Source organism: Pinus tabuliformis, chromosome 1_1, assembly GCF_031772625.1.
Source record: "Pinus tabuliformis cultivar Carrire ecotype Pingquan chromosome 1_1, CPIR1, whole genome shotgun sequence".
Lineage (NCBI taxonomy): Eukaryota > Viridiplantae > Streptophyta > Pinopsida > Pinales > Pinaceae > Pinus > Pinus tabuliformis.
Window position 1 is genome coordinate 9,243,965 of NC_142297.1, and position 19,129 is coordinate 9,263,093.

Genomic DNA, 19,129 nt, shown 5'->3' on the forward strand with positions numbered 1-19,129 from the left:
CATCCGGGTCATCCTTGTTACTAAATTACACATGATTGATGTAAGTATTACATACCCATCGTTGTTACTAAATTACAAAGGATTGATGTATGTATTACTTACGCATTGTTGTTAGATATACTTTTCGATTATAAAAAGAACCAATAAACCGAATTACAGATTTATTCTATATCACTCCATTAAATTACTCATTCATTCCTTGATTATAATAATCGAACCAATAAACCGAATTACAGATTTATTCTATATCACTCCATTAAATTACTCATTCATTCCTTGATTATAAACGAACCCAGGGTGCAGTTCAAACTTCCACAGTAAATGCACGATGAGAATACAGTTCAATCACTTTGGACACCACACACATACGAACAGTCCGCGTGATGAGCTCACAGTTGCATCACTTTCGAACTGACATACGTACGGAGAAGGCCATGGAGAGTTTCTACGATTAATTCAAAGTGAAAACCCGTCATTTCTACGATTAAAGTGAAAATGGGTTTGGTCGGTCCTGTATAAATCCCCGTAGAAGTTTTGAATGAAAGAGTTAGATTTCAGCTTTTCATTGGGATTTCTAGGCTTTTCTCAAACTGCTAACTGATATAATCTACAATTTTTGTTCAGAGTTTCGATTATTTCTTCCCATCAACCCCATTTCTATTTCGATCCCCCAATGGCTGCTTCCACCTCCACGGCTGCTACCCCCACCGACAATTACTACTACAGTGATGTCTTCATTAATCACCGTGGACCGGATGTAAAAAAGACATTCGCCAGCCATCTGTATCGTCGCCTTCTGTCACATGGCCTGAGAGCTTTTCTGGATCAGCCAGAATTGCAACCTGGAGACTACTTCATTTCTCAAATAGAAGGCGCTATTCGAAACGCGTCGGTGCATGTGGCCATTTTTTCACCTAGGTATGCAGAATCAAAATGGTGCTTGGATGAACTGCTCTTAATGTTGAAGACGGGGGCTCCGATTATTCCAGTTTTTTATGGGGTCGAGCCGACTGAGCTAAGGTGGACACGGGTAAAAACTGGAGTGTACGGTCAAGCCCTACACGACCTTGAAAAGAAAACAACTTATGACTCTCAAACTCAGACACAGAAACCCCGATATGATTCTGCCACTATTGAAAATTGGCGAGATGCTCTCTTTCATGTTGCAGACATAAGTGGGTTAAGTCTCAAGGCGTTTAACGGGTGAGTACATGAACTGCATCTCTCCTCTTTATCTTTATGTTTATGGTGGAACCGATATCTAATATTTATATGTAGATCGGACTCTAGTTTATTTATCAAAATATTTTTTATTTTTTTTGTGTAATCAGTGACGAGGGGGAGCTGCTGGATAAAGTAGTTGAAAATGTTTTGAAAAGGGTTAAAAGAACACACTTAAATGTAGCAAAATATCCAACTGGGTTGGATGAGAAAGTAAATGATTTTGAAAACACAGTATTGCTGGAACAACAAATGGGAAAAGTTCAGGTAGTGGGTATCACGGGCTTGGGTGGAGTGGGGAAGACAACATTGGCTAAAGAAATCTTCAATAGAAAGAGTTCAATTTTCAGTAAAACCTGTTTTTTATCTGATGTAAGAGAAAATGCCAAAACTTCCATACCTTCTCTGCAGCGACAACTTCTCAAGGGCTTGATTCATTTGGATCTACATATAGACAATAGTCATCAAGGTATAGAGATGCTTCAGAAGAATCTGTCATCTTCTCAAGTCTTAATAGTTTTAGATGATGTAGATCATGTGGATCAGGTGGATGCACTGTTGACTGTACATGTCCTCCGCCCTGGTAGCTTAATTTTGATTACATCCAGGGACAAGGACGTTCTCAGAAGGTCAGGAGTACAAGAGACAAATATTTATAAGTTGAGTGGTCTTAGTACCCAACACTCGACAGAGCTCTTCTGCTCGCATGCATTCAGCCAGCCCCTTCCGCTATCAGGTTTTGAATATCTGGTAGATAGTTTTATAAAGGCTTGCAATGGACTTCCTTTATCTCTAAAAGTGTTTGGGGGACTTCTTTATGGAAATAAAGACAAATCCTACTCGGAAGACCAATTGGATAAACTTCAACTGATACTTCCCAAGGACATACAGAAAAGCCTTAAAATTAGTTACGACTCACTTGACAGACACGAACAACAGATATTTCTGGACATTGCCTGTTTTTTCATAGGAAAAAGCAGGGATATGGCTATAAGAATTTGGGATGGAGCAGGCTGGAAAGGTTCATTGGGGTTTCAAAGCTTACAAAATAAATGCCTTGTGGAATTAGAGAATATAAATTTCATAAGAATGCATGATCACATTCGAGATTTGGGAAGAGAAATCGTCGAAGCTGCAGGATTGCCTCGTTTTGTTAGCCTCGGGATAGAAGACATTGATGATTTGTTGCAACAACCATCTGTAAGTTGTCATCCATTCAATCTTTACAGATTATTCAATAAAAATATGTTTACGATTTTTAATTATTGATTATTTAATGAACAGGTAATTGCCGAAGTGAGAGGAATCAAGATCCTTGCCAGTAAAGATAATCATAGTGACGCTGAACTGACATCTTTTTCCTGCAAGAAAAGGAGGAAGTTGCAACGACTTGATATGACAAAGTTGCAAATTCTTGATATTGAAGATGGTCACTTGGAACTCTTTTTGAGAAGGGTGCATTTCCCAAATCTCATATGGCTCCGCTGGGATAAGTGCTGCTCCTCTTCCCTGCCTTCGTGGATTCCATTGAAGAATTTAAGGGTTTTAGAAGTGCAGGGGAATAAGTTAGAAACAGTGTGGGAAAGCGAATCACAGGTAAAATATATAGAAATTGGTTGATTGAAGTTGTGCGTTGCATCATAGCTTCCGAAATGACTTAAACATATTTATTTATTGTTAAATCAAGTGAATATTTTGCAGGTACCATTGCAGTTGCGGGAGTTGAAGATTGGAGCTCTTATTTCAGAGTTTCCGAAACACATAGGGAAGTTGAAATATATTGAACGGATTTACCTGCATTTAAAAGGTGAAAATAATGTCGAAACATTGCCTGAAGAATTTTGCAATCTAAGGTCATTGAAGGCCTTGGTCTTAAGAGGATGGTCAAAATTGAAGTCTCTGCCGGATTCATTTGGTAATTTAACAAATCTTCAACAGATCGATCTGTCTGGCTCTAGCGAGTTGGGGAGGCTGCCAAATTCGTTCCAGAATTTAATAAGGCTTAAAAGTCTCAATCTGTATGCTTGCTCTAATCTGACCATCTCCAGTAAAACACTAGGAAATATTAGCACGCTTGAAAACGTGAATCTTTGCTCGACTGAGAAAATTGAAGTATTGCCTCCTCAAATAGCGCGTCAACAGTTCCTAGAAGGATTATATTTGGAGGGCACAAATTTAAAAGAATTACCAAGTGCAGTTGGAGACCTAATCCATTTGGAAATTCTGAGATTAGGAAGCCCTTTACTGGAAACGTTGCCGCCTTCGCTCGGAGAGCTGAAGAGCTTGAAGGAATTGAAAATTTGGGATTGCAGGTCATTGAAATGTTTGCCAGATTCCATTGGATCGTTGAATCAGTTGACTGAGATGACAGTAGAGGATTGTCCGGTATGTGAAGTGCCATTTACAAACTTTAAAGTGGAAAGAGAAACAGTAATAGAATTGAGAGGCCCAAGAACCTCGAGTAATCTGGACTCTTTCATGGTTCGGCTCCAGTATCTCAAACTGTACAACATCAAAATATCAGAGGTATCATTTGATGAAGGTATTTGCCCCAACCTTCAGCGTCTCCAAATCACCAGGTGTAATGGCTTGGTGAAAGTTGGAACATTGCCATATACAATTATAGAATTGGACTTGTATTTATGCAATAATTTGAGGACAGTAAAAGGTCTTTGTAGTCTTGCAAATCTTGAAACGCTGAGCATTCAATCTTGTAACGAAGTGGAGGAGTTGCCGAGTATTGAAACATTGGTATCTTTGGAGGAGTTGAAGCTATCTGGTTGTGTGAAGCTAAAGAACATACTAGGGTTGGCCAAACTCACAAAGCTTCAACTATTGTATGTAAATAAGTGCTCTGGGATAGAAGAGTTATGTGGTATTGAACAGTGTACATCTTTGGAGAAGCTAGGTGCTTCTGGATGTCCCAGACTGCAATGGGGCGAGGGAGTAGTGGAGCACCTGAGACAACGATTGAAAGAATTCGATATATGAAAGTCAGACTAGGCGGTTTTGCAAGAAAGCTCAATTTAATGACGACTGTCCTTTCCCTCCATGGCAATCAAAACAGGTTGGCCGCTACTTTTTGGCTATTTTAAACGCCTCATTGGGCTTGCATTAATTGCAGGGTTTAAGGTTTGTTTGCGTTGTTGTGTATAGTTTTATAACAAATAAGCGATTAAATATTTTTTTTTAAATGATCTTTTTTAATTAAATAAAATAGTTGAAAATACTTGGAAATAAGTTTGTAAATTATATAGTTGAAAATACTTGCTAATTGGTAAAGGATTTAATGTTTAGTTTGGAATTTCACTATCGAGAGGAATTTTTCTGAACTTATCCGACATTATTAACAAGTTTTATAAAGTTACAATTAATTTCTGAAAGAAAAACACCATACATATAATTTATATGAAAACATAAACTAAAAATGAAAGAGAGATGTATAGAAAGAGATAACCCGTGCATGAAACAATGCTACATACAAATTGAGAATATGGGAGGAGTTTGGTATCTATTCACGGAAAACATTATTCACCATTGTGCAAACTTTTTTTGCCTTGCATTCGTGATTTCAACGAAAATTCCCTTCGTTCTTCATTTCACCTAAAACATTATTCATTATTTGTGCAAACATTTTTCACCCCGGAAATGAGTAGTCTACCCAGGCGGAGAAATTGCTCTGTTTCCGTCGCCGCCCTGAAAAACCTCCGGCTCCGGCTGCCGGCAATTCCTCCGCCCAGCTCCGCCACCCTCCGCGAGCTCCGCCCAGCTCCGCCACCCTCCGCATTTAATGACGTCTGACGGGAGTTCTTCGCTGTCTTGCCGCCATTCACACCTCAATTCGAATTTGGAAATTAACTGCGGGCTGCATTCGACCCGGCACTCCCCTGCAGCTCACCAGGTCACCAGAACAAGCAAAACCGGACTCCCAGATTTCAGTATCAATGGCAAATCTAACTATATCCGCTCAAGGTTCTGCTGCTTCCTCTTCTGCCTCGACTTCTTATACTCCTTGGGATCTCTTTATTAATCATCGCGGTCCCGATGGTAAAATGGCCGCCAGATATCTGTACCGACGCCTTACTTCCAATGGATTAAGGAGAGTCTTTTTCGACAAGGAAGAGATGCAGAAGGCACAAAACATTTCTCGCCAGATAATAGAGGCTATCGGTGGTGCGTCTGTTCACATTGCAATCTTTTCACCAAGGTATGCCGAATCTTGGTGGTGCTTGGATGAACTTGTCCTCATGGCAGAGTCGGGGAAAGCCATTCTTCCAGTATTTTACAAAGTTAACCCTCTGTGGTCCGTCATAATGTCAAAGCTGGAGCGTACGCTGATGCCCTGTGAGACCTTGCAAAGAAAACTACACCGGCGAATGATCTTAAATGTTACAGCTACCGGTGTCTTTCCAACTCACCAAGCCACACACTTGTATGCCTCTTGAAAGTTGATGAGAGAGAAAAGCGTTTTAAAATGCCAATCCCGGAGCTTGAAATATCTTGAAACCTCCAGGTTTTGCATATCCATTTATGCTGCAGTATATTGGAGCTTTGCAATAAGAACCCAATTGGTAATTAACCCAAGATATGGCAGGATTTCACAGAGCCACAGACATGGGTTTCACTGTGTTACTGCCCTCTCTGGGTCTATTTGCAGCCCTATATGCATTTGGGTACTTCATAATCCTCAAAACTGGAAGGGAAAAAACAGGTTCGAGGCTGCGAGCTGTGGCATCTCATTCGTTCATGCAACCATCGTTTGCATTCTCTCTGCTCACGACATGCGCAGTAACCCATGGAAGCTTGATGCACCCAACACAGATTTAGAGAACAAAATCATGGAGTTTAGCACTGCATATTTCGTTGTGGACTTGCTCCACTATTTGCTTGCCAACCCATCTGATCACCTCTTTATATTTCACCATATTGCAACTTCCTTCTACCTAGTAACTTGCAGGTACTATGCAGGCCATGGAGGGCTCTCGGCCATCTCTCTGATAGCTGCAGGGGAATCGACGACTCCATTACAGAATGCGTGGACTATTTCTCGTATGGCTAAAATGGAGTCTGCCTTGGCCAACATGATCTATAGTTCTGTTTCTCCATTTTTCACTGTGTATTTTACCGTGGGGAGGTGCATTGTTGGGCCTTGGTTGGCATGGAAGTTGACGTCCTTCTACTTAGCTGGTAAGGCAGATGCCATTATTCCTTACTGGATGGCTAGTTCATGGATGGTTACTGTTATTCTGGCTCTTTTCGGGAGCACCATCTGGGTTTACAAGCTTTGGAAAGGTTTGATCCGTTTCTATGCAAAGAGAGGGACTCCGAAGGGCAAGCTGGGAGCCCAGAAAGAAGAGTAAGCATAGTGGAGCTTGATCCAATTGTTATAACTGCAATGCTTTTAGTTGAATTAACCAATTTTCCTGTATTTCTCTTTGTGTAGGTGTAGTATTTTAACCATTCAAATTTATAATAATAGTTTGCTTCCAGGCCCATTTGTAAAGTATTGTACTTCAGTCAACAAACTCTAGAAACAAAAGCCATTCAGTAGCAATTTTCAGGATTTTGGTGTTGTGTATTTTTTAAATTCCTGCGCAATCCTCAGAATTGTGGCAATTTTTTTCATTATCTTTAAAAGCCTGATAGGAAGATTACTAAAAGGGATGCAAAAACCATCATTACATCGAATTAACATCCCCAGGTTTCCACACTATCGACGTATGCCAGGGCAAGTGCACCAGATCTAGATTGTACATTAGCTTTACACCAAATTTCTTAAAGCAATCAGATGATATGAAAATTGAATGGCTATATAATTGGAAATTGAAAATCCACCAATTATAGGTACCCTGTCTAGACAGATCTTCAAACATTTTCGAAACATTTTGGTACAGAGGAGGTGAGAAGTTCTTTAAGCACTCATAGAGTTGCACACAAAGTGGGGGAGTTGGAGTGAGTAGAATATTGGTCCTACAGCCAATGAAACAATATGTTAGAACTGAGCATGGGGCTCTCCTCCACTGTGGCACAGATCATCTCTTACGCTACTGAAAATTACCCTGATTACCTGCCATACATTCCAGATAGATTTATAGCAGTACCAAGGATGTTGGCATTATGATTCAGGTGTTGTCCTTGATGGCAAACTCATTCAGGTGGTAAATCAAGAAGGACGCAGGAAATATGTTCAGCAAGTGCATCCCCGCAGGTATACCATACAGAACCCGCGTTCAGGGACGCAGGCCAGCCGTTCAGGAGGTGCGTCCGCCCAGTGCACACATTTCAAGGCAGAGAAAAGCACGTGGGGGTTTCTTGTGTGGTATCTAGCCGACGGTTTTGTGTTTCTATGGTGTCGGCTCGTGGTATTGTTCCACGCTTTTGGGAGAAGCTTGCCTATATAAAGCAAAGGAGTTCATTTGGATTTGGCATCATCTTGGTTGAACATCTCTTGGTGAGATCTAGTCCAAATCTATAAGGGCAAATCTTCTAATGGACTACGATCTATATGGCGCATGATCAGATCTGTGGATCTGAGTGTTTGGGTTGGTTCTGAAGTCCTCTTATCTTCTATATCTGAAGGGACGCAGATTCAGTGAAGGGAAAGTGCGCCGGGACGCAGTACAGTAAAGACTCAGGTGCGTCTCTGAGGCAAAGGACGCGGCGCGACAGTGGTATTGGGTGCGTCTCTGAAGCGAAAGACGCGGCGCGATAGTGTTTCTGGGAGCGTCGGTCGCAGAAAAGCAAAAAGGAACAGTGCGTCTGCACGCAGAACAACATAAGGTATACTGCGTCCAGTCGCAGGCCACAGAAAGAAAATATGCGTCCCTGTCTTAAGATGATCTGTTGACTGTATATTTCTGTTCATAAGGTGTTCTGGGTTGTTTATGTAATTACTGATCTGATATCTGTAGTAGACTGTATCTGTTGTATACTTGTTGATCATTTGATTCTTCATGAAAAGAAGTAGGGGGTTGTAGCTCCCTTCCAGGAGAAACTGGAAAACAAGAAAGAGTTGTAGCTCTTTGCAGGTTGCAGCCTGCGTGCTGGTAAAGGACTGCACCAGTACAAAATCATTGTAAAAAGAATTTCTTGAAAGAAGATAGAGACATATTGCAGCAGGTGGTTTTTCTCCCGCATTGGGTTTCCACCTTACATCTTGTGTTCTTTGGTGTGACTGTCTATTTTCTTTATTCATGCTCATTGTTTTATGGTACTGATATGCAAGAATATTTCAAAAGGTCAAATAAGGAAGATTTGGTAAATTGCTAGATAATACTGATTCAGCCCCCCTCTCAGTATTATTTCCAACAATTGGTATCAGAGCAGGTCCTTCAGAAAAGCTTGATCGCTTGAAGGTAGATCGTTCATCATGAGCAACTACGAGAGAGAAGCATCAATCAGGCCACCCGTCTTCGATGGGACAAACTTCAATTATTGGAAGGTAAGAGTTACTGCATATCTTCAATCTCTTGGTACAGAAGTTTGGAACATTGTAGAATCAGGCTATGCCTTTCCTTCAGCTACTCCTACAGATCCAGCTGAGAAAAAGCAGTATGAAACAAATGCAAAAGCAGTCAGTACTCTATTAGGAAGTATATCTCAAACAGAGTTCATGAAGGTCATGCACTTCAAATCAGCAAAAGAGATATGGGACAAAATGATCACTAGCTATGAAGGAGATGAACAGGTAAAAGAAGCTAAACTTCAAACTCTCAGGATTCAATATGAGACTCTCAAGATGTATAATGATGAAAGTGTGGCTAATTATTTTCTTCGGGTAGATGAGATTGTTAATTGTATGAAAAATTTGGGTGAAGAAATAAAAGAGACTATAGTAGTTCAAAAGATTCTAAGATCTTTATCCCCCAAGTTTGAATCTAAAGTATCTGCAGTAGAAGAAAAGGAAAATCTCCGTGTTCTCACTATGTCTCAGCTGCATGGAATTCTAACTGCTTATGAAATGAGAAAGGGAGGTCCATCAGACAGAAGGGAAGCTGCTTTTAAAGCATCAGGCAAAGAAGATCACTATGAAGCAAGTCATGTTCCAGAAGAAGAGGAAGAAGAATCAAATTTTGTCAGAAATCTTCAAAGGGGTTCTGGAAGGTTCAGAGGTAAGCTACCTTTCAAATGTTTTGCTTGTGGAAGAGTAGGTCATTATGCTGCAAAATGCTCTTATAAGGATAAAGGAAAGGAACCAGTTAGATGGAACAAGAAACAGAGTGCAAATAAGAAAAGTTACTACACCCATGAAGATAGTGATGGCTTATCAAACAGTGATGAAGATGAACAAGGTAACAAATATAGATTGTTAATGGCATTTGAAGATGATGATTATGAGGATGCTGTAGATGTGGATAACCTTTATGATGAAATTACTAGACTCAAGAGATGTATAGAAGAAAAGAACATAACACATATTTCATTAAATTTGGAATTAAATGGTGGATCTAGAATTTCAAAATAACCAAAAAACTCAAAGGCTAGTGATGTCCTTGTAATAAACAAATTCCAATTTTAATGAAATATGTGTTACATGATTATTGATACTCTACAATTTCAGATTGATGAAAAGGAAAAACATCTTGAAAAATTAGAAGGTGAAATTGTTGGTCTTAGAAAAGAAATTGAGAAAACAAAAACTATTAATCTCAAGTTTGTCAAAGGATCTGAAACGTTGAATGAGATTATCAGTGTGCAGCGGTCTCCACTAAATAAGACAGGTCTGGGCTATAATGGAGAAACTTCTCAAGCATCCACTTCAAAAAGTTATCTTGATGCAGCAAGAAGAAATGAGCAAGAGCACAAGGAAGATCATCAGGTAAAGCAGGGACAAACGTCAAACAGAAACTATCAGGGGCAATCCAGCTTAAGGGTGAACAAAAGCCACAACCAGCCACAGGTAAAATCTTCCCAATTTGGTTCAAGAATAGATGAAAATAGAAATTACAATCAGTTGGCTGGTAGATTCAATAATCGCAGAAACTTCTTCAATGGACAATGCTTTTCTTGCCATAACTTTGGTCACAAAGCAGCTCAATGTGTTGCGTATAAAACAATCATGACTAGGGAAGCTCAAAAGCAAAGAAGTATGACAGGGATTACAAAAAGAACCTATAACAATTTTTCAGCTCTTGAAAATGAAGTTGAATGCTCTATTTGCAATAATTTTGGACATGAAGATTTTGAATGCAGAAGCAGGTTTTTGGAAAGAAAGGTACAAGAACAAAAAAGGGAACAAACCTCAGGCACCAAAACATGGAAAATAAAGGAATCTCAAACAGAAAGATGTGGGATAGCATTCTATGCAGAAGGACAAGAAAATCTATGGTACATTGACAGTGGATGTTCAAAGCATATGACAGGTGATAAAGAAAAACTTGAATCTTATTCTAATTTAGAAAAGGGAAAGAAAGTCTCTTTTGGAAATGATACTCCTGCAACTATAAAAGGAAAAGGTATTGCTCCTTTAAAAGAAGATGTTAAGGCTGGAAATGTTTTGTTTGTTGATGGACTAAAGCATAATCTTCTAAGTGTAAGCCAGATGTGTGATCAAAGAACCGAGGTTATATTCAGATCAAATGGATGTCTTGTTCGTGATCTTGATACAGGTAAAACAGTTCTCAAAGGAAAAAGAACTCCAAATAATCTATACATATTTGATGAAGGACAACAACAATGCTATCTAAGCAAGGATGAAGAGCACTGGTTATGGCATCGAAGGTTGGGACATCTAAGCTTCTCACAAATAAGGAAAGCTTGCAAATATCAGGCAGTTCGCGATCTTCCAGATATCAAAATTCCTGACAACACCATATGCAGATCATGTCAGTTTGGAAAACAGACCAGAACTAACTTTCCAGAGAAAGAAGGATCAGCCAGCATGCCTCTTGAGCTAGTACATACAGATGTATGTGGACCATTCAGAAAAAGAACACCTAGAGGAGAGGAATACTTGATATTATTTATTGACGATTTCTCCAGGTTTGTTTGGTTAGGACTTATGAAGCACAAAGATGAAGCTTTCGAAAAATTCAAATCCTTCAAAGCTTTGGTTGAAAATGAATCAGGTCACAAGATTAAGTGCCTCAGATCCGACAGAGGTGGAGAATTTACTTCAAATGAATTTTTCGATTTCTGTGATGAACATGGGATAAGGAGAGAATTTTCTACAGCTAGAACTCCTCAGCAAAATGGAGTAGTGGAAAGAATGAACAGAACAATCCAGCAAATGGCTCGTGCTATGCTTGATGAATCAGGAACTCCTGCAACCTTCTGGGGTGAAGCTGCACATGCGGCAGTTATTATTCTCAACAAGACAAATGTCCGAGTGAACAGCACTCAAACTCCTCATGAGCTCTGGAGTGGTAAAACTCCTTCGGTAAAGCACTTCAAAATCTTTGGGAGCAAATGCTATATCAAGAATACTGAGGAGCAGCTTGGCAAACTTGATCCTAGAGCAGATGAAGGAATTCTTCTTGGCTACTCTCCACATAGCAAAGCATACAAATGCTTCAATAAAAGACTTGGCAGAATTGTTGACAGCATTGATGTAGTGGTTGATGAGAAGGGATACATTCCTAGGCAAATACATCGTGAAGACATTGAAGAAGATGAAAGCTACCCTCAAAGACAGAATGATGAAGAAGAAGAACCGCAAGAACAATCTCAAGAAGGACCTCACGAAGAAGCAGAAGAAAGAACAAGAATAGAAGAAAAGACTCCATCCAGATATGTTCAAAAGAACCATCCAGAATCTCAGATCATGGGACAAAAAGAAGCAGGTATACAAACTAGAAGAACAGTTGCAGAAGCTTCAAGTTATTTGGCATTACTCTCCTCTACTGAACCACAAAATGTGAAAGAGGCATGCAAAGATGAATGTTGGGTGAAAGCAATGGATGAAGAACTTGAGCAAATCGAAAAGAACAACACTTGGGAGCTGGTTCCTAGACCAAAGGATAAGAATGTTATCGGAACAAAATGGGTTTTCAAAAATAAATTGAATGAAAATGGAGAAGTAATTAGAAACAAAGCCAGACTTGTTTGTAAAGGGTATGCACAGCAAGAAGGAATAGACTTTGAAGAAACTTTTGCTCCTGTTGCAAGACTTGAGGCCATCCGAATGTTTCTTGCTTTCTCAAGTTGTCAGAACTTCAAAGTATTTCAAATGGATGTGAAATCAGCCTTTCTGAATGGAGACTTGGATGAAGAAGTGTACATTGAACAGCCAGATGGTTTCATTCTTGGAAACGATCCAAATCTTGTATGCCGATTAAAAAAGGCTCTCTATGGTCTCAAACAAGCTCCAAGGGCTTGGTACTACCGGTTGGACAAATATCTTCATCAACAAGGTTTTTCAAAAGGTTCAGCAGATAGCAATCTTTATATAAAAGTTGAAAATGACAAATTACTAATACTTGTTGTGTATGTAGATGACATTATTTTTGGCAGTAATGAAGAAGCTATGAGTCAAAGCTTTGCCTCGGTCATGCAGAAAGAATTTGAGATGTCCTTGCTAGGAGAACTGACATACTTCCTTGGTTTGCAAATCCAACAAAAGAAAGGAGGAATCCTTTTATCTCAAACCAAGTATCTCAAGCAGATTTTGAAGAAATATGGCATGGAAGATGCAAAACCAGTATGTACACCCATGGTCACAGGATGTAGTCTCAGTGCAAATGACGAATCTGCAGCAGTACATCAACCAACCTACAGATCTATGATTGGAAGTCTACTATATTTGACAGGTACCCGACCAGACATCATGCATGCAGTTGGAATAGTTGGAAGGTTTCAGGCAAATCCAAAGGAGACTCATCTTCAAGCAGTGAAGAGAATCTTCAAATATCTTCAAGGGACTCAAAATTATGGCCTATGGTATCCTAGAGATACAAATCTCACTCTTCATGCTTATACAGATGCAGATTGGGCCGGAAGCGTGGATGACAGGAAAAGCACAAGTGGTGGTGCATTCTTTATGGGTCCCAGACTGGTATCTTGGTTTAGCAAGAAATAGAGTTCAATTGCCTTGTCTACAGCTGAAGCGGAATATGTTGCTGCTGCATCTTGTTGCACCCAACTTCTTTGGATGATGCAGACTTTGCAGGATTATCAAATCACTTGTGCACCTCCTATTCCTATCTTATGTGACAACACAAGTGCAATCAGCATCTCAAAGAATCCGGTTATGCATTCAAAAACCAAGCACATACCAATCAAGTACCATTTTCTCCGGGAACAAGTACTTGAACAGAAGGTCAAGTTGGAGTATGTTCCTTCTAAGGAACAAGTTGCTGATATTTTCACCAAACCATTGCCCAGGGACACTTTTGAATACCTCAGGCAAAAGCTGGGGGTTGTTGATGCATCATCTCACTGTTGATCATCTTCCTATTGATGGTATAGGCTTAGGGGGAGCACATAATGCATTGTTGGCATTATGGAGAAGGAGATCTTGGAAATAGCTGCAATATGTCTCTGTCTCCTTCATGATGGATTTCTGGTTACAGATCTGGAGAAGCATGAGCATAGGGGGAGCATACCCTTTGCCCTTGATGTCAAAGGGGGAGAATGATGAAGCTGAAGATTATGTAAGCTGAAGATTATGTGGTTGCCATCAGGTCCAAAGGGGGAGTTTGTTGGCATTATGATTCAGGTGTTGTCCTTGATGGCAAACTCATTCAGGTGGTAAATCAAGAAGGACGCAGGAAATATGTTCAGCAAGTGCGTCCCCGCAGGTATACCATACAGAACCCGCGTTCAGGGACGCAGGCCAGCCGTTCAGGAGGTGCGTCCGCCCAGTGCACACATTTCAAGGCAGAGAAAAGCACGTGGAGGTTTCTTGTGTGGTATCTAGCCGACGGTTTTGTGTTTCTATGGTGTCGGCTCGTGGTATTGTTCCACGCTTTTGGGAGAAGCTTGCCTATATAAAGCAAAGGAGTTCATTTGGATTTGGCATCATCTTGGTTGAACATCTCTTGGTGAGATCTAGTCCAAATCTATAAGGGCAAATCTTCTAATGGACTACGATCTATATGGCGCATGATCAGATCTGTGGATCTGAGTGTTTGGGTTGGTTCTGAAGTCCTCTTATCTTCTATATCTGAAGGGACGAAGATTCAGTGAAGGGAAAGTGCGCCGGGACGCAGTACAGTAAAGACTCAGGTGCGTCTCTGAGGCAAAGGACGCGGCGCGACAGTGGTATTGGGTGCGTCTCTGAAGCGAAAGACGCGGCGCGATAGTGTTTCTGGGAGCGTCGGTCGCAGAAAAGCAAAAAGGAACAGTGCGTCTGCACGCAGAACAGCATAAGGTATACTGCGTCCAGTCGCAGGCCACAGAAAGAAAATATGCGTCCCTGTCTTAAGATGATCTGTTGACTGTATATTTCTGTTCATAAGGTGTTCTGGGTTGTTTATGTAATTACTGATCTGATATCTGTAGTAGACTGTATCTGTTGTATACTTGTTGATCATTTGATTCTTCATGAAAAGAAGTAGGGGGTTGTAGCTCCCTTCCAGGAGAAACTGGAAAACAAGAAAGAGTTGTAGCTCTTTGCAGGTTGCAGCCTACGTGCTGGTAAAGGACTGCACCAGTACAAAATCATTGTAAAAAGAATTTCTTGAAAGAAGATAGAGACATATTGCAGCAGGTGGTTTTTCTCCCGCATTGGGTTTCCACCTTACATCTTGTGTTCTTTGGTGTGACTGTCTATTTTCTTTATTCATGCTCATTGTTTTATGGTACTGATATGCAAGAATATTTCAAAAGGTCAAATAAGGAAGATTTGGTAAATTGCTAGATAATACTGATTCAACCCCCCTCTCAGTATTATTTCCAACAAAGGATCCTTGAAAAGGACAACCTATCAATAAAGTTATAATGTAAAAATACCCATAAAATGGTCTTATATCCAAGTCTGACCTCCTTAGCAAACTTGCACCTCCAAATAGGCATAGCTGCAATTTTGATCTGCTAGTCCAGTTTCATGGAGATTTCCTTTAGTTAGGAGTACCATATAGATAATGAACCAGGCAAGGAATCTCATCCTAAATGAAACCTTTCATCACAAATAGCTAGCGCACTTTTGTGTCACAAAAGCATGGTCAAGCTGCAATTCCAATTCCTGTTTTATGACGCAGGTTGCTTTAGTTGGGAGTGACATAGACCGAATGAACCATGAAAGTAACCACACCTTAAAGGGAAACCTTGCATTACGACCAGATAGGGGAAACTTTTGTGCCGGTTGTGTGCCATTCATGTTTGTCATCATTCGAATACCATTTTCTATTTAAGTTTACTTTCAATAAAAGGTTTAGGGGTCATCTTTTCATACAAGTTTACTGGCTTGCACATTAAGATAGGTGCCTAATAACTCTCCAAAGACTGTCCTGATTATCTGCCACACATTCCATATAGATTTGTGGTATCACCAAGGATCTTTGAGAAGGACAACCCGCCAATATAGTATTCATGTCAACATACCCATAGAATGGCCTTCTATCCATGTCCTATTTCCTCAACAAAAGGCACCTTCAAAAACATGATCAACATATTCTGGATAACCCCAATATCTGCAATTTCTATCTGTTGATCCTGTTCCATAAAGGCTTCCTTTAGTTCGGAGGGAGCGCCCATATACAAAATGAACTAGGCAAGCCACAAGGAGTCTCATCTTAGAGGAAATTTTGCATCACAAATAGCTGGCATTCTTTTGTGCCAATTATGTTCATGGTCATTGGATTTCCGCCCCTTAATCTTAGTATCAATAAAAGGTTTTGGGATTATATTCTTTTGCAAGTCTCCTGGCTTGTGTATTGAGATAGGTGATGTCTAATAACTCCATTTCCAGGCTCTCCAATTCTTGGAGAAGGACAATGGGATTCATGTTCTGTTTTATCTATTTGTCTTCTCTCTTTACACTTTTTTGTCGATTCTTTGATTTTTGCTCTTTTTTTCTTTCCGTGCTATTTGATCTGATTCATATATAATCTATGCTTATGGATCATGATTTTGGACTTATGCAGAGTCTAGAATTGATTACATACATATACATTTGCAAGAAATTGATTGGTTGCTGGACAGAGCACCTGTGCTTCAGTAACATCTACAGTCACTAGTTTTGGAGAATATGCGGAAGTGGATTTTCCAGAAGCCTTTTTTCTGCAAATATTACAGTTGATACTCCTTTTCCCCTCGATATCTATGACAGTTACATGGCTGGCAACTGTATAGGGTACAGAAGCAGGCAACACAGGGCATGCTATCCTTTAGACAGCTATTCTATGAGCATTCACAAAATGTAATCCACATGAGCTTTGCTATAAATTAAACCGTTTGAATTGTGCTAGAGGATGATGCCCTGGCAGAAACCATCACTGCAGCACCTAGAATTGCATTGCAAATGCCTTTTCTCTTCTGCATTATGCAACTGATTTTTTCAAGCATAGGAAGATCAACTTTCCCTAACTTCAATAGGTGATGGAAGCTGCCTCTGACAGGTAGACATGAACATAGGAAGATTCAGAAAACACACACCCAGAATTCAAGCAAGCTTAGAAAGCAGATAAAGTTCTAGTAGCATTGTTCTGGCCAACTTGAATGAAATGGAATAATTGGATGCACAAGATGCAGACGAAACACTCAAAGTCTTGTGGATTCAAAGAAGAATTCTGTATGAACAGAGTATAGAGAGCTCTTTGGTCATGAACCTGACAAGAATGGCATGCTTGTCAGATCTGCTTCAGATGAACTCACATTTTGCATTTGAAAATCTAATCAGATGTAAGAAATCAGGTGTGTTTTCAAGCAGACTCTGAAAAATGTAAGACATGTAAGTTACAAGCTTATATATGTTAAGTGTAGTAGTCAATTTGTTGACGAGTACTCATTCCAAAGTAATAGATTGCCACAAATTGGAATGCAATATTTTTACACTAATAGCTTTCACAGCAATGAATAATTCTAAATACTTAGAAGTTCATTCAGTGGTCAAGGACTAGTGCTTTTTTCTAGTGAGTGGAATTCTGATCTATCCATATTTCAATTACTGAATTTCATTGTCAGTCATTTATGCTTGAATTGAATAACAAAAAGAAATAGTAAGGTTGCCTCTTGAGCATGATACCCCAAAATTTATCAGAGAATGAGGAGCTGAAGGAGACTCTGTCACTATGGAACCATGTAGTACAATTGTAATGCATCAGTTCATTCAAAGATTAGGCTTCTGAGTACCCAAAGAGTAGGAATCAAGGTCTTAATCACATAGGTGTTTAATATAGTTATTTCCACTCTATAGGACCATGTTAGTCATGTTGTGTTAAGATTTGGAGTCCTTAAATAGCTTTTGTTCTTCATCTCAATATTTATTCTGTCCGCTCAAAACTGGCAAGAGCTTTTGTAGTTGCATTGTGGTAGTCACCATATTACCACTGACAACCAATACTACTTGAAGATATGGTAGTGGCTATGTGGAGTCCGTAATACACCCTTGTGAGTATTGAATGGATTCTTCATTGTATTTTTCCGTAGAAGTTTGTAATAACTTGTTCAGGTAATTCATTATATTGTATGGTGGTTTGTATCTTTTGGACAATGTGACTCCAATATGTGGGCTACAAATAAATTCATCATCTATTCATGAAGTATTTTAGAAAAGCTTGAAGTGTGAGAGGAAATAAGTTATTTAGGCCACATTTGTGAGTCTGAACAGTATTTTGGATCTGCTTTTATCTTAAACGGAATGACATGACCATGCTATTGAGCAGGACAGTTAAAAGAGTTAAATGGCAAGATTTACCCAGTTATAGAGCCAGTCAATCACATGGCCAGAGTAGTTCTCTCAACGAATTGTGTTGGTTTTACAGCCTTCCCTTGTCAGTCTGTTCTGCCTAGACACTTGCAATAATGTTTGTTAAAGTCCTATAGCAGTGGAGTAACTTGTACTTAACTGTAATTTCAGGAAAAGGACATAGCTGCGGCTGCAGGGAAGCTTGCAGAGTGCCAGGAAACCATACTTGTTCTTAGTAAGCAGTTGAAGGCCCTTGCTTGCCCAGTGGACTCCATGGAATTTCCATACGAGGCAGAAAAGGTATAGTCAGGAAAAGGTACATCTTTCACTCTAGGGTGAGATCTGTTTTGCTAATAAGAACCAGTTGAGACTAGAGATTCAAAGCATGCTGAGGAGAGCCTGACAAATTGTCAATTTTTCTATGGCAGAGAGCTGAAAGGGACCAAAGATATGAACTGGATGCTCCTTGGAGTCCTCGTAGCCAAAGTGCTTCATGGGCATCAGAACCTGAGAATATCAGCACAGCAAATGGCAGAGGACGTGCTAGTGAGTGGACTAGTGAATCTGGCCTTGCTGCTTCTGATCTATATAAAGTGAACGTACCAGATTCACCAATTGTAGATTATTTGGATGGACGTTTAACAATGCATACCTACTCTGATACGGAAGAAAGCTCGCCAGCAGGGTCTCCAGTGAAATCTACACAACAGAGAAACAAGTTCACATGTTTCTCATCAGGAAGTGAATTCCCAAAGTCTGTCAAAACATATGGAGGGGAGTCACCTACATCTTCTTCATCATCATCTTCTTTAGCATCCACTTTCTTTTCAAAGTCACGGGAGTAGCTTATGTAAGCACTTTCATGTGCCAGAAGAAGTCACTAAATGGATAAGCAAGGAATTGGGAAAATTACAGCCCGTTTTGCCAGCAAAGAGCATAAATGTCACTTTAATTCATTCTAGCATGGCTTGTGATGTGGCTATTGAGCGGCAATAGCCTTGCAATTAGAATGCCTGTTACCAGGAACTTCAAAATTGTTACATTCAGTTTTGTATATTTACAGCTTTGGAATATAGCCTTCGTTTATATTGAAAACTTGTGGCCATGAATATACTACTAACT

The 19,129-nt window shown here is 39.8% G+C and overlaps 1 protein-coding gene across 5 annotated transcripts; it reads left to right on the top strand.

The window, feature by feature from the left end:
* The first annotated feature begins 387 nt into the window (after positions 1-387).
* On the top strand, positions 388-18,553 carry LOC149211351 (disease resistance protein Roq1-like). Of its 5 annotated transcripts, none has more exons than XM_089391472.1 (6): positions 388-1,203; positions 1,332-2,421; positions 2,506-2,817; positions 2,923-3,028; positions 18,179-18,323; positions 18,436-18,553. In XM_089391472.1, the coding sequence occupies exons 1-5, from the start codon at positions 674-676 to the stop codon at positions 18,241-18,243; spliced, it is 2,103 nt and encodes a 700-aa protein (XP_089247598.1). In that variant the 5' UTR covers positions 388-673; the 3' UTR covers positions 18,244-18,323; positions 18,436-18,553. The 5 variants fall into 5 exon arrangements, with proteins under 5 accessions (XP_089247598.1, XP_089247597.1, XP_089247595.1 ...); XM_089391471.1 differs by having other exon boundaries at positions 390-1,203; positions 18,179-18,307; XM_089391469.1 differs by having other exon boundaries at positions 410-1,203; positions 2,923-4,288; positions 16,245-18,307.
* The last annotated feature ends 576 nt before the right edge of the window (positions 18,554-19,129 follow it).

Bases quoted from the DNA above. Each gene is read 5' to 3' on its own strand.
- LOC149211351 (XM_089391469.1), top strand. From the start codon at position 674: ATGGCTGCTTCCACCTCCACGGCTGCTACCCCCACCGACAATTACTAC. The intron at 1,204-1,331 runs GTGAGTACATGA...TTGTGTAATCAG, and splicing joins AGTCTCAAGGCGTTTAACGG to TGACGAGGGGGAGCTGCTGG. The intron at 2,422-2,505 runs GTAAGTTGTCAT...TTTAATGAACAG, and splicing joins ATTTGTTGCAACAACCATCT to GTAATTGCCGAAGTGAGAGG.